The sequence below is a fragment of the Onychomys torridus genome, chromosome 5 (assembly GCF_903995425.1).
Source record: "Onychomys torridus chromosome 5, mOncTor1.1, whole genome shotgun sequence".
Lineage (NCBI taxonomy): Eukaryota > Metazoa > Chordata > Mammalia > Rodentia > Cricetidae > Onychomys > Onychomys torridus.
The window spans coordinates 4,195,828-4,210,577 of NC_050447.1; the positions used below are offsets into that span (position 1 = coordinate 4,195,828).

At 42.0% G+C, this 14,750-nt stretch overlaps 1 protein-coding gene across 2 annotated transcripts in view; it reads left to right on the forward strand.

The window, feature by feature from the left end:
- The window catches only part of Nr3c2 (nuclear receptor subfamily 3 group C member 2), a 341,763-nt gene that overhangs the window by 170,784 nt on the left and 156,229 nt on the right, over positions 1-14,750 (forward strand). For both annotated transcript variants that reach the window (XM_036187396.1, XM_036187397.1), the window contains one exon: positions 9,968-10,107. In XM_036187396.1, coding sequence (XP_036043289.1) covers positions 9,968-10,107 — 140 coding nt within the window. The remainder of the gene's footprint in view (positions 1-9,967; positions 10,108-14,750) is intronic.

The following is a 14,750-nucleotide window of genomic DNA, read 5'->3' on the forward strand; positions in this document are numbered from 1 at the left end:
GTCTGTGTGTCTGTGTGTCTGTGTGAGTGTGTGTTGCCTTCAAAGTTTCCCACCGAGCTAGTCTGTCCCCTGAAAAGGATTGTGCATTGCTGACAAGTCATTCTTTGTGGTGATAACCATCACTACAAACCAGTTACAAGTCACCTTGCCTTGAAGAGTAGGGTAACAATGCTCTATTTACACCTAGCTACAATACAGACTACCATCAAACAAACCTTTAGTACTGGAAAACCTCACAGCTGTGTTTGGAAATGGACCTATGCTTTACTTATTGCAAGCTAATGTGGGAAAGGGGATGATTTTTTTTTTCTAGTCCATTTCTCATAATTTTTCTCAAACATTATTTCAGAGTATTAAACTGATGTGAAAGCCTTTATGTTATTTCACAATTAAATAATTATGCCTAAGAAAATTAGGGATTACCTGAGAAAACATTTTGCCAACTTTTCCTTATTTAATAATACCTCAATTTTTATTCAGAAAGTTCAGTGTTAAAGAATGAACCCACAAATATAAGTATTCCTGGGGATTTTTAATTTCATATTAAGATGCTATTTTTAATATTTTGAGGAGTGGCGATTGTTGGTTTTATGCAGCACTTTTACCCTGTAAGGAAAAGTCACGAGGCACAACAAAACCCACTCTGAGAGTTTACTAGAAGGGAGGGACAGGAGAGGGCATGCTCAGGCCTGTGGAAATGGTTGTCCCGAGAGAGAGGGGAAAAAGGGGAAGGAGGAGGAGGGGAAGGGAGTCAGTAATGGACACCACCCCCCCACCCCCCCCCCCCCCGCACATTCACTTGTGGGCTCACATAGCTATGCCACACATGCGCAGAGATTATGTGATCACACTGTGCACAAATTACTGGACCATGCAACATGGATTATGTGGACCTAAAGCCCTGGAATAACTAACACTGAACAGCTCATGTGCCGTCCTGTAGCTGTTCAGTGGGGTGGGATTCCAACAGCAGTGCTGCTCAAAGTTATGCAAAAGTTCATTTGAAGTCCAGATGTTGTCATGTCAGCAAGGCGCCGCAGCACTGTCGTTGAGTGTCAGAGATTACTGGATGCGCTTGCCTCTGCCCTACCGTGTGTATGTGTAGATTCTTTAAAAAGAATAATAATGTTCCTTCATCGTGCGTGGGAGGTGGAACCAGGGTGTAACTGACAGGAAGGCCCACATCACAGAGCATCAGAGGAACTGCTGGGAGCCGCGCAAACTGCAAGAGAGATTGTAGCGACAGAAGTCAAGGAAAGGCCAAAGTTTTGACAAATCAGTTAAGTGCATAAGAGAAAGCTGAGGTATTGTTTTGCTTCCAAAGACCACGAGAAAGCACATTTTATATCAACATCTTTAAAAATTCAGCAAATGCAAAACACATAGGAACCATAGGAATTGATTCCAAAATCACCCAGGTTCAAGAAACATAAGATATGAATCCATCACTCCTCAGTGTTTAATGGCATCTGTAGCCTCATTTTAGACTGCTTTGTAACAAAAGGGTAGTTAATGTTCAGGAGAAATGTTAAACACACCACACACGCATGTGTTCATGCACACACACACACACACACACACACACACACATTTTACACATACTAACTTTTTTCAAAGTCATTTAAAAATACTCAAGCATAGAGGAGGCAGAGGCAGGCAGATCTCTGTGAGTTCAAGGCCAGCCTGGTCTATATAGCAAGTTCTAGGCCAACCAGGGCTACACAGTGAGACTTGTCTCCAAAAAAGAAATATTCAAGCAAGGATCCAGTTGTAGTTTCTGTAAAACGTTCTTTGTAGTAAAGCTCTGACCACAGAGTTGGTAATGAGTTTGTGGTTCCTCTAGTGGATTCTAGAAAATAAGCTGTATATAAATTGGCATATACCAGTGACTGCAAAGACCAATAACATGTTGCAATTTTTTAGTACCAATATTTAGTTGTATTAGAAACCATTGATTGTTACATGTACTCATTCTGGAGATAATTTGATGTTAGATATTCTTAGAGATTCTATATATGACTGTGCATTAAATTCTTTAAATCAAATTGTGTATGAAAACTCCTTAATAGGAAAGATGTACAATATCCTTGTTTCACTACAGCCAGTATTCACATTACGCATACACATATACATAAAAATTGTCCTTCATGTCAACCATGTGAACAACAGCTGCCTCCCGGTGGCTGGCCTCTGGCGTTGTCTGTCCTCTTGGTGGCATTTGGCTTGCTTGAGCATACCATCTACTCATCGCTTCCATTCCAAGATGGCGCTATCTCACCTTCTTACTGTCTTCATCCTCCCCCCTCTTCCTTTCTTCCTTCTTTTCTCTTCCTGTCTTTCTGGATTTTGAGACTGGGTATCATGTAGCTCACCCAGACTGCCTACAGACTCACTAGGTAGCTGAGGATGCCTTTGAACTCATAATCCTCCCCGTCTCTACCTCTGATTTTTCTTCTTTAGGTTTGTTCCTTGAGTTTCTTTCCCTGCTTAATCAGAGATACTGGTTTGTTTGTTTTTCTGAACATTTTTCTCTTGAATCTTGAAACTTTTCTATTTTGTGATGGATAATTTTAATTGTTAGTTTAATACAGCCTGGAGTCACCTCAAAAAAAAAAAAAAAAAACGACCTCTGAAAATATTTGCAGGGGAGGTGTCCCTGGATTATGTTAAGTGAGAGGGAGACCCACCCTGAATGTAGGTGGCACCATTTCCTAGGCTGAGCTTTGGACTGGCCTGCAGGAAGAGGGCAAATGAAGCACAAGTGTGCGCAATTCCTTGCTCTCTGCTCGTGAATATGAATGTGATGTGACTTGCTTCTGGTTCCTTCCCAGCAGTGATGGACTGTGACCTGGAACTGTGAGTCAGATAAACCTTTTCTTCCTTCAATTGCTTTTGTCACTGTCTCTTATCCAAGCACCAGAAAATAAAACTAAGACGCCGGCATTGTGAAGCTCTTCCTAGGCTAGTTCATTGCTGCATTGGCAGGAAACACAAAGCCCTTGCGCTCTGAGAGTGATCTGTAGCTTGCGCTCAGCCATGCTCTGGGGAGCATGCTGTTCACGCTTGCTTTGTCCTCTCCAATTCACCAGGCTCTTCTGCTTGCATTGCTTATATTGTACATTTGAAGATTGTTCTCCATCACCACACTTGTGTGCTCTAATAAGGTACATCCTTGCAAGTGGTGTCTCTTCATTTTGCATGGCAGATTTTTAGTCGACTACCAAATGCCTGCCCAATTTTTAACTTCTTTGTCTTACTTTGGGGGCACTCTATGACTTGGACCATTCTCCAAGCTTCTTTGTATAGTGAAGTTAATTGAATTTTGGATCCCAGTGAGATTTTGTTTGTTTTTGGTTTGTTTGTTTGTTTGTTTGTTTGTTTGTTTGTTTTTGGTGTGTGTTTTTTCTTTGCTATTGTCTGGACTTTATTTCATTTTTCTTGCCTCACCATATCTATCAATAACTACTTAATTGTTGGTGTCTTATTAGTCACTGTCTTTTAAATTTGATTTTTAAAGCATTTATGTTCTTGAATTTTCCCTTATTTGGCAACTTCAGCTGTAACTTGATTTGCACAGTTCAGATTCTAAGTTGGACCTTCGTTTTTCAATTCCTCACTGCTGTGTATTATGAACTGTGGCTCAGGAGAAAGAATGTCCACACCTCCCCAAACTTGAATGACTCACTTATCTCCAAAGATAACTCCATAAAAGATAATACACTACAAAGCACTCCAGAGATTCTCCCTAAATAATGGGACAATGACAGTGAGCTGCTTAGGTAATCAGTCTCAGTCCCTGTCCTTGGGTCTTTATTTGCTTTAATTTGTTTGGACTTGGGTAAGCATACTCTCTTTTACTCTCTCTCAAAAGCTAAATCAACCGCATGAGAACTGAACCTGTAACCTTGGCCTCATTAATTTACCTTCTGTAAAATTGCCCTCTGTGAATTTATGTTCTTCTATAATGAGATTATGAGTGTAGTTTTATTCATTCAGTAAACAATGCCAACCCAGGTCAGTGGCTACAGAAACACAGAGATCAGTAGATAAGGTTTTTGCCCAGAGGGATTAGGATAAGTTCTCAGGTCCCTAATGCAAGGGCAAAGTGATATCTGCTGAAGGAGAGTGTTCCCCTACTGCCAAAAGTTAAGAGGAAGGGGGTGACTGATTGCTAGTGGGACAGGCCCTGTGAGGATGTGTGGCTTTCACGGATGGGAAGGGAGAAGAAAATGCCCAGTTATATAAATGGTCATTCAGACCCTCAGCAGGGTTATTAGCCTGTGTGAACAGAAGACTAGATGCTGCTGGGAAGGCTATGAGAAGGTTAGTCACAGGGAGAAGAACTCCAATGTCCTACCAAGGTTTTCATTGATGGTGACACGCAGCAGAGAGACAATGCTGCATCCTTGAGCATGGCAGCACTACAATGCAGGGAAGACCAGAGGTAAAGAGGAGCCCTCAGAACTGCCAAAGGCCTGAGTGAGGACAGCAGTGGTGTGCAGAGAAGAGGAGGGAGGGAGCAAGGCTGAAATAAGCAATTTGATAAGCAATTAGTTGGATTAGTAGAGGAAGAGAGCAATAATCCCTAGAAAGTCTTGGTTTTACTTGCTGTGGTTGTCTTACTATAGTCTGAAAATATTAAATGGAAATTCCAAAAGATCCATAGATTTCAAATTACCATGAGGAAATTTCAGGCTGTTCTGCTCCATCCTACATAGGACATGAATGGTTCCTCTGTCCAGCACTTCCACCCTGTATACTGCACCCTCCTTAGTCACTCAATGGCCAGCAGAGTTAGCAGATCTACTGCCATAGTATATCACAGTGCTTATAGTCAGATAGACTTTATTTTACTTATTGATAGCACCAAAGCAAGGAGGCCACAAGAGGAGACACCACAGTGCAAAAATATCAAAAGATAGTAATGGTGCTACAGGGCATATCAGAAGCAGATATATGTGTGTGTGTGTGTGTGTGTGTGTGTGTGTGTGTGATAATTAATATCCACTGAAGACAAAGGGTACAGGATTTGATCCTGAGTACTTCCAAGGTGCTAGTACCCTTCCAGAATATCCAGATGTGGAAAATGAATGCAAACAGTTCTGAACCTGGTGTATTTATGAAGTTCACAGTAAGCAGGAAGGTTGTGGGAAGAGGAGAAAGCCTGAACTGGTTATCAAGATTTAGATATCTGATGAAGGCTGCCTGAAGACACGTTATGCATGAGACCCTTAAGAGATGGAGAGTGGAAATGAAATGGAAAGACAGCCAGAAGTAGAAATGTGAAGCTGGTGAGCAAGATGGGAAAGAGCCTAGAAAGGGCACATGTTGGATATGGGGTGAGAAGGCTCCATTCTGACAGGGAAACCTTGAGGCAAATAGAGGCAACTCTGGTGTTCTCCTGTGGGGAGGTATAAGTGAGGAGGAGAGGAGAAGGATGTTGGCTTTGATTTTTGAATGTAACAAACTAATTGCTGTGATCTGCAGTCCATGAGGGCCTGGTTATGCTGGACTCTGTGATATCTCAGTTAGGTTTGGCTGCTTGATAATCACTTTGTTTCTCTATGGTTAAGTGGGTGTGATTGTATTGTCTTGCTCAAAGGCAGCCATAGTGGGTTCCATGGTGGCTCTGGTAAGGTTGCCACCTGATGGCTTAGTAATCTGTGTTGGTTGGGTGCTGTGTAAGTCAGCTTTGTAAGGCTGTAACAAAATACCCAGTTGATAAGAGAAAGACTTGATGAGCTTTAGCTTGTAGTTTGACAGGTTTTAATCCATGGTCACTTGGCTGTGTTATTTTGGAGCTGTGGTGACACAGTACATCTTGTAAGATGGCACAGTGGAGGAGGCTTGCTCAATTCTTGGTGGTCTGGAAACAGAGAAGTGGAAAGGGGGAGAATTGAGATCCCACCTTTATGTGCACCCTGCAACCACCTAACTTTCTCTCACTAGAACCCACATCTTCAAGGTTTTGCTGTCTGTGAAGAGTACTGCACAGCCTTTGAGGAATGTTCAAGTTCACAAGTATATCAGGCCTGTTGTGGATCCGGTTCCCAAAAGAGGAACAGACAAGTGAGAACCACAAATGAATCTGCGTTTATACTGTGCTTGTGGTTTTTGTGTGGATGACATAGACAAGGAAGGGTACAGGAAACAGATGACAACCACCACCACCACCCTTTGATATCTAGATGAAGAAGGATCAGAGGCTCCGAGGAAGGAGCATGCTGGTATGTTTGAGGGCAGCAAGGAGCTCAGTCTTGCTCACGTGGAGGAAGTATGGAAGAAAGGGAAGGGAATATAGTGGCTCTGTAGCCGTGTGTTTGACTCCAAGTATGTTAAGACAGTTTGGGATGTTCTCGAGGCACAGGTTAGGTGAACAGAGTATTCAGACTTGAGAGGGGAGGAACAAGAGAAGCAAAAAAGAGAGGTTAGCTATGAAGCTTCTCAGAGATCCACAGATGTCCTACCTCTGGCAGCTTGGGCTAGCCTGGTACTTGTAGGAATGATCAGAATATGTGCTGAGCAAGACCTAGCAGCTTGCATGTGTGTATGTGAAGCAGTAAGGTAGATTCAGTATGAGTCCAGGTTTCCCCTCAAGCAGCTAGAAAAAAAAAATCTAAAGGCTGCTGGCTTAGTTTGCAGGACTACTCAAACCATTACACACTGGATAGCTCAGTTTGGGAAGCTGTCAATCCAAGACCAAGATCAGCAATGTTGATGTAGAGGCCCTGGATGGAGAATGTGCCCTATACCTCTTTTCTCACTTATGCTGATTTGCTGGCAATCTGGGATGCAATTTGGCCTCTAAACACATGCTGCAGTCTCTGCCTTATACATATATGATCATAGCAGTCACTGTGTTGGTATCTGTGGCCCAATTTCTCCTTCCAATGAAGATAGCAGTCCCTGAATTAAGGGCTCACCTAACTCCAATATATCTTCATCAAAACTAATAAGCATACTGGCAGCCATCATGAAGGTCACATTCTGAAGGGTTGGGGAGCAGGATTTCAACCTGTGGATTTAGGGAGAGGTTAAAAAATTTAACTTGGGCTGGAAAGATGGCTCAGTGGTTAAGAGCACTGGCTGCTCTTCCAGTGATCCTGAGTTCAATTCCTGGCAACCACATAGTGGCTCCCAACCATCTGTAATGACATCTGGCGCCCTCTTCTGTCTTGCAGGCAGAACACTGTGTACATAATAAATAAATCTTTAAAAAAAATTTTTAACTTAGAGCTGTTTGCATTAGCAGATGTGGAGGTGTGGAGATGAGCAAGCAAGCAGACAAAAACCAGCAGAGTTGGGGGGCATGTTGAGTCTGAGGTGAAGTTAGACACCCTGGTGGAGGTGCCAGGTAGACAGCCAGCTAAGTGTTCTGAAGTTCTGAGGATGGATGTGTGGAAATCTGAAGATATGGGGGATATTTAAAGTCAAGAAACTAGATGAGATCACACCACAAGGAAGTCTGGCCGCAACAGACAAGTGTTCCAAGAAGACTGAAGCTAAGAGACCTGTAAAAGATCTTAGACCCACAAAAAATGTTGAGTAAAATCTCACACATGGGCTCAGTGGTCCGGCCTTGGCCTTGGACATGCAAAGTCAAACTCAGTCCCAGCACCACAAAACCCAAACCAGACAAAACCCACATGTGCTTGTCATTGTGAGAAGGCAATTACATTTTAATGATGATTTTACATTATATTTTAAATATTTACAGTTGCGGCTTTTCTCTGAAGTGTCCTGTGAGTCAGCCCGAGCATGGATTGAGTTTTCCCAGCCAATATGTTGCAGAGTTGCTGGTGCTGAAATGGAATGTTTTGAATGCCATAAAGGAGTCAGAGGGCAGTAATAAAAATAATAAAGAGCACTTTTCTCAGGAGGAGAAATAGCTTTGGAGAATGCTGTTTCAGTCCTTGATTTAAGAAGGCATTTTCTAGAAAGGCAGTCATGCCACGGTGGACTGAGCAGCTCAATGTTTGTTCTTTTGGCTGTTTTTGGTGAGAGGGTTGTTCATACATTGAAATGTGTTTTTAGGCAAATGTATATTAACGTGATGTGACCAGGCTTTAGCAAATTTGAAAAGCAGAGGACCATGACAATGATGTGAGCTTTGTGGCTACTTGGTGTGTTTACTTTTGAGGTTTTTCCTTCATGTCTGCTGTTTACACTGAGTCAGGAGTGTGTGGAGCAGGGGACCAGCAGAGGCAGATAGCACCCTGGTCTTCTGAACGTGCCTGGTGCAGTTTCCTTGGCCACCGCACTTCCATTCTCCTTCTGTTTCCCACTTCACTGTCATACTTCACAGTTCAACTCAGATGTCATGTCTGAGTCAGTGTTTTCCTGACTCCCACATCACTGCCCTCCCCAGACTGGAGGGTTGAACCCATAATGTAACCTTACCCTGCAGAAACACAAACACAACAGTTTGTGCCCTACTAGCTTTGGGGCAGAAACCAGGGTTTTTATATTGATTTCCTCAGTACCTTGTATAAGACTTATCGATAAGTAAATGCTTATGGTCCATGAAGGAAAAGGTGCAGTTCTCTACCTGCTCAAGACACACCTACTTATGTAACTCAACTGTGGCTCCTCATCAAAATGTAAGGTGTTCTGTCTGGAGCGTACCATTGACTAACCCAGTAATGTATAAAATATCTAGAGAGGGTTCCTCTTAAACAGCTTCCAAACAGATTATTGCTTCAAGGGCTACTTTTGTGCCCTACCCCAAACCCTGCTATTACATGTATATTCAACATAATTCATTTTGCTTCCTATTTTGAAAGGATACCATCAATATTAAAACCAGATATAGTATACATTTCAGGTTATTTATCAAGGTAAATAATAAAAAGGCTAGAGTTTGGTTTTGGTTTTGTAAATTTATTAAATAAATTTTCTTTCATTTTTGAGATTATAGTTATATCATTTCCCCCTGCCTTTTCCTCCCTCCAAATCTTTTTATATACCTCTTCTTGCTCAAATTCATGGTCTCTTTTTTCATTAGTTGTTGTTAAGTGCACATATGTACACACACACACACACACACACACACACACACACACACATATATATATACACACACATATTTACATTTCAAATTCATGCTCTGTCTGTATAATGTTACCTTTATGTGTGTTTTCAGGGATGACCATTTGGTATTGGATAACCATTGGTGTGCTCTTCCCTTGAAAACAGTATTCTCCTGTTCTCAATATTCACTGTAGTTCTTTGTGTAGTATGAGGTCTAGTGGTCTCTGCCCCATCCACATTGGCATGTTTCTTGGTGTTGTCCTTGTTCAGCTCACATTTGTGCAGTCATGTTGGTGAAACTTTGTGGGGATAGCTTCTGAAATACTCTCAAAATAACAGGCAAAGGAAGGAATGTGTTCAGTGTTGAGAATTGACTTAACTGTACACTGTTCTTTTCTTATGTGTGCATATGTACATGCTTGCTTATATGTGTATTAGGCAAGTGTGTGTGCACATGTACTTCATGTAGAGGCCAAGGGTTGATATCAAATGTCTTCTTCCATCAGTCAGCATCTTACATATCCTGATGATATATATACTTATATACCTTGGCAGAGTCTCTCACTAGACCCAAAGCATTTTGCTTTGACTAGCCAGCTTGCTCTGAAGATCCCCTTTCTCTCCCTTTGAGTCCTGGGATTACAGGTGGGCCCTGCATTTATGTGAGTTCTGGGGATCTGAAGTCCAGGTCTCATCCATGTTCAGCAAGTACTTTATCCGCTGCACTCTCTCCCCAGCCTGTATGCCTACCATTCTTGATGGCACTACGCCCCTGATTTCAATGGCTTTACCTTCATTTTCCTGAGTCATTCAACATGACCAAGGAAACTGGATTCACTCAAGGGGCCAGGATTGTTGAAAATTTGGAATGCAACTGAACAAGACAGGAGATGTGCCATCACAGTGAAGTTATTGAAATCTTGATTTCTTTCCCCAGCTCTGCTTTGCGAAGTGTTTCTACTGGATCCTCAAGACCTTCCAAAATCTGCTTGGTGTGTGGGGATGAGGCCTCCGGATGTCACTATGGGGTAGTGACCTGTGGCAGCTGCAAAGTCTTCTTCAAAAGAGCCGTGGAAGGTAAATGTTCATGTGGGTGATCCCTTTATGCATTCCTCTTTGAGTGTCTTTGCTTGCACAGTCCACTCTGCAGTGTAACTGGGAAACTCTAGCAAAATGTTTTTGATGTAATCTCTCATAATGGATAGTAATGATAATTTATCTTAAAAACTACCAGAGATTTTTTTCCACTGAGCGACATTTACTGAGAGTTGTTGAAGTCACCAGCAGAGCTTGTAGTCTGAAACAAGAATTCTGGGTCAGTGTGCATTCGATCTGCATGTTGTAGAAGAGCGTTTTTCAGTAGTCACACAGAATTCTTCTTCTTCTTCTTCTTGGTATTTCTCTGCAAATGTATGCATTTGTGCAAATTAAAACGTTAATATAGGATACAGGCTCAGATTTAAATCATGTGTTGTTCAACTATTCGAACTCCAGGTTCCCTCTTTCATCCTTTATTCTTGCTGAAGCTTTCTGTGTGAAAACCAAAAATGAAAAGTTTGCCTGGGGTTGAACGTGTATGTGTAGGCTAGCTTTGGCTTCCATCTAGGTAAACAAGTACTTCTTAAGTCAATATGGTTATTTCTTCCCTTTACCCTCACTGGCAAGCAGCTAATTAACATCAGACTTAGGCCAGATGGTTTTATTAATGTTGAAAATTGTGTGAATGTGGAGAGTTCTCACTCTTACTGGAAGAATTAGTTTTTCCTTGACATTTATGCATCTAAGAAGCTCCACATGAAAACCCTGTAAGGTTAAATTCTCAGGGAAATTTGAGGAGAGATAAGCTGGTGCCTTGGGGACTTGGAAAAGCAGTATCCATGATTCACCTTTTTTTTTTTCCTGCCATAGACTACAGTCATATTCTCAGTTCTGCAGTGTGAAGTTACTTGACTTCTAGATTGATTTTACATTATTTGATTGATATATTTTAATACAGTTATGGTATTGAACCCAGGGTCTCGTGCATGTAGGCAAGTGTTCTACACCAAGCCACACCCCAGCCTGATTTACAGTCTCAATTATCTGATAGTCCCAGAGTGCAGCTTAGAGTTAGTAAGAGGAGTTGAGTCGTTCTCTCTCAGTAGATGGATTCTTGTTACAAATAACAGACACTTCATCTAAAACTGATTGGAGCCCAGAGGAAACTCGTTGGCCATTATGCTGGAAAAGTCCTAGCACAGACTTCGTTTGTGTAAGCCACAATCCTAAGCCAGGCTCTTAGAACTCCCCGGGCCATTGGGTTTGCTCTGGCTCTAGCCTGCCCATTATCTCTTGTCCTAGAGACAGGAGGACCAGGCCTCCATTTAAAGCAGGTGCTTTGTTCCTATCAAGGTCCCCACAGAGCTGCCTCAGAGTGAATGTGGCTCAGCTTGCCACTCTCCTCACCAAGAGGGATGCAGAACCAGACAAACTAAGTTCCAAGACTCAGAGTTTGACAAGGGTGTTGCCCTGAGGGAAGGTAGAGTCTGTTACCAGAAGGAAGTTGATTTTCAGAAAATGGAAAAAATAGATTTTTCATAATACTAGAGGTATCAATCTGGTTTTCTTTCCCTAGCACACGATTGGCTCAGTGTAGGATAAATAGGTAAATCGACTGCTGGCACCTTCCGGCCCAGACCTCCCCTTCCTCTTCTCAGGAATTAGTAAACTAAGTATGTGACACTAAAAACAGAGCTGGGTGGAGCAGAATGGCAGCAGAGGCCTCCATACAGCCAGCTGCCACCTCCCCTTCCTGGGCCAGCTCGGTGTCAGAACCTGGACCTGATGCTTTCCAGAATCTGCCTGTTTCTGTGGAAAAAGAAAATGTTTTTGGGATTCTTACTTAGTTTGTATTAAATAGTCTCTGTGGAAATCCACCAAGAATTATTTTTGTATAAATAAGTGTGGAAAACCCAAGTATTGGTACTTCATTCTTGTTTGTTAGAAAGCAGATCAATTAGAGAGATGGTGAGGTTTGTTACTTTTTAGATTTTTGGTATGGTGAGCTTTGGTGTGTGTGTGCTGAAGTATGGGGATGGCCGTGCATTACAAAGCAAATGGACCACTGCATCATATTCCCAGCCCTAAGACTCTCATTAATAAAGTTTATTACATTCTAAATTGGGAATTTGACTTTTAACATTTAGCTACATGAAACAAGTGTGGATTTAAAGTACAAATGGCCCTCTTTGTTTTTATATTTGCGAACTTTGTATTTCTCTCTCCCCCAAACCCAGACTCTACCCAACTCTTACAATTGGTTCTTTCCATTCTCATGAAAGCTCTGGCTGCTCTCTTATTCTATTCATGCCAACTGGGTTAATAAAGGGGTGGCCAAAACATCAAGAAGAACTTAGGTAGTACCCTAACTATGTGTATATGTGACTATGCATAATGTAACATGTATGCATACATATGATTGCTTATTTAAGTGTTTATTCTTTTCTGATTCTTTGATATCCTTAAGCTCCTCTTATACTACAGCAGAGAATTTGAGGCAACAATATGTAGGAAAAACAGAGAAGAGGAGAGCCAACTAACACTAAAGGGGAACACGGTACCAAAGAATAGTGAAGGGACATTATGTGAGAGTAGGCAGGATGTCCAACCATATCCTCAGCTCCATACCAGGTTAGGAATGCCCCTTGAGATGCTAAGATCCTCCTAGACCAGAGGTTCTCTCAACCTTTAGGTCACGACCCCTTTGGGGGTGGCATAATAGATATCCTGCATATCAGATATTTACGTTACAATTCATATGAGTAGCAAAATGATACCTATGAGATAGCAATGAGGTAATTTTATGGTTGAGGAACTGTATTAAATGGCCACAGTATTAGGCAGGTTGAGAACCACTGTCCTAAACTCAACAGTTCTCAAAGGGGATACGTGAAAATTCTGTGGAAAGTCCTTGGAGGGGATTCTGTGGTGCCAGCTAGACTGTGTAGGGTTCTTCCATGAAGCCTCTGTGGCAATGCTGGTTGGGTGGCACCTTTGAGTGTTATACAGTTGAGACAATATTGGAAAGACAATTCAACTCCTTCAGTTTGTCTGTCAGAATTTTGGGGGATAAGACAGCCTTCCTTGAGAGCCCAGCAAGGAAGCTCCAACTCTAAAGAGCCATCAAATGGATGTTTGGAAAAGCCTAGCAATACCCTTTATGACATGGGACAGTCCAGGGAAAATGGCAACCCAAATTGTTGGAGTTCAGTATGGGGTTCAGCCTCAGCCTATTGAAGGGTCCCTTGAAGTGGGGAGTGAGGAGCTGGGGAATAATAGGAAGAAATATAAATGTAAACAGAGAGAAAAGATAGAGACACAGGATAGTTTCAGGAGGGCCCTGGGTCAATACCCAGCCACCTCAAGTTTATTTCAAATGGGCTTTTTACACACTAACAAGGGGAGAGGCAAAAGACCTCTCCCTTTTAAGATCAAAGCACAATGTACAACCAAGTGTAGACCCTTCAAAAAACATGGTAACCTTGCCTTTGACCAAATCATCCTATTATGCAGCCCTGCTGAATAAAGCAATCTCAGGCTTTCTGACCTTGAGTAAGGCCTTACTAGGGAGCCTCCATGGATCCCCACACCAAATCAGTAAATTCTAACCAGAGCTAGTCCCAGAATTCACGTCAGCATTTTAATTCTGGTGTGGAACTTCAAATTCTCCTTTGGGTTTTCTGTCCCTTCATCCTGCTCCAGTAGCAAAATACTGTAACTTCCTCTTGTCTGTGTAGTTCACGTGGTGATCCCTCAGTGAGCAAAGTGGATTAGATTCCACGTATTATCTTATAATCTAATTTCCTCTGCAGATACACAATAGATGAGCAGTGTGTAGGAGACACGGCTCCCACAAATCACCAAATAGTTCAAGGCTATAAAAGGAGGAAAGTTCATTATTAAGTAAGGCCAACTGGATTTATGCTTTTGTAAGCAGACCTGTTAGGCTGAAAGGCCACCAACTTAGATCAACTAAGCCAGGTGCCGGCCTCTGTCTCTCTTAAAGGAGACTTAAAAGTCTATTTCTTAAAGTGAAATTGCCTGAAAGGTTTCATTTCAGGTTAATGTTTATTTTTCAAATATCAATACCACCTGTGAGGCTGCGCCCCATTCATTTCACGTCGTCTCCACTGTGTACGCTTCCTGAGACTTATTGGTTCATGGTTCTATACAGAGAAATATTTTTAAGGAAATGTCACACGTGATAAATGGTGAATTTTCTTAGCTCCTTTAAGATGCATGAGGGAACTGCATAGGTCCAGAAGAAAGTGTTTCATGCAATACACTCAGGTTATCTGTGTGCTTTGTGTGCACTTGCAAACCAGTGTGTAAGTGAGCAAGTGTGTGTTCTGCTAGAGGATAAAACTGACCATTGTGCCAGAAAATGAAGACCTCCAATGGAGGAGACACAAGTCAGTCTGGAAGGTATTGAGTAACTCAAATATAGCCCCTGGCCTCTGGCAATATAAAATTAAGGCAATGATAAAGCAAGGAATAATTTGATGTCCATCAGATGTCTTCATTTAGTAATATAAGATCAGCCTAGTGTTCCCAGAATTGTACAAGGTTGATGGGTGTCCATGTCCATTGCCCCTGCTCCCTCAGAAGGAAAAACCAAGGACTCACAGCTTTCCCATCAAATAGTTTAAAGATGAAATTGACTGTAGCCTTTGTTTTATCTG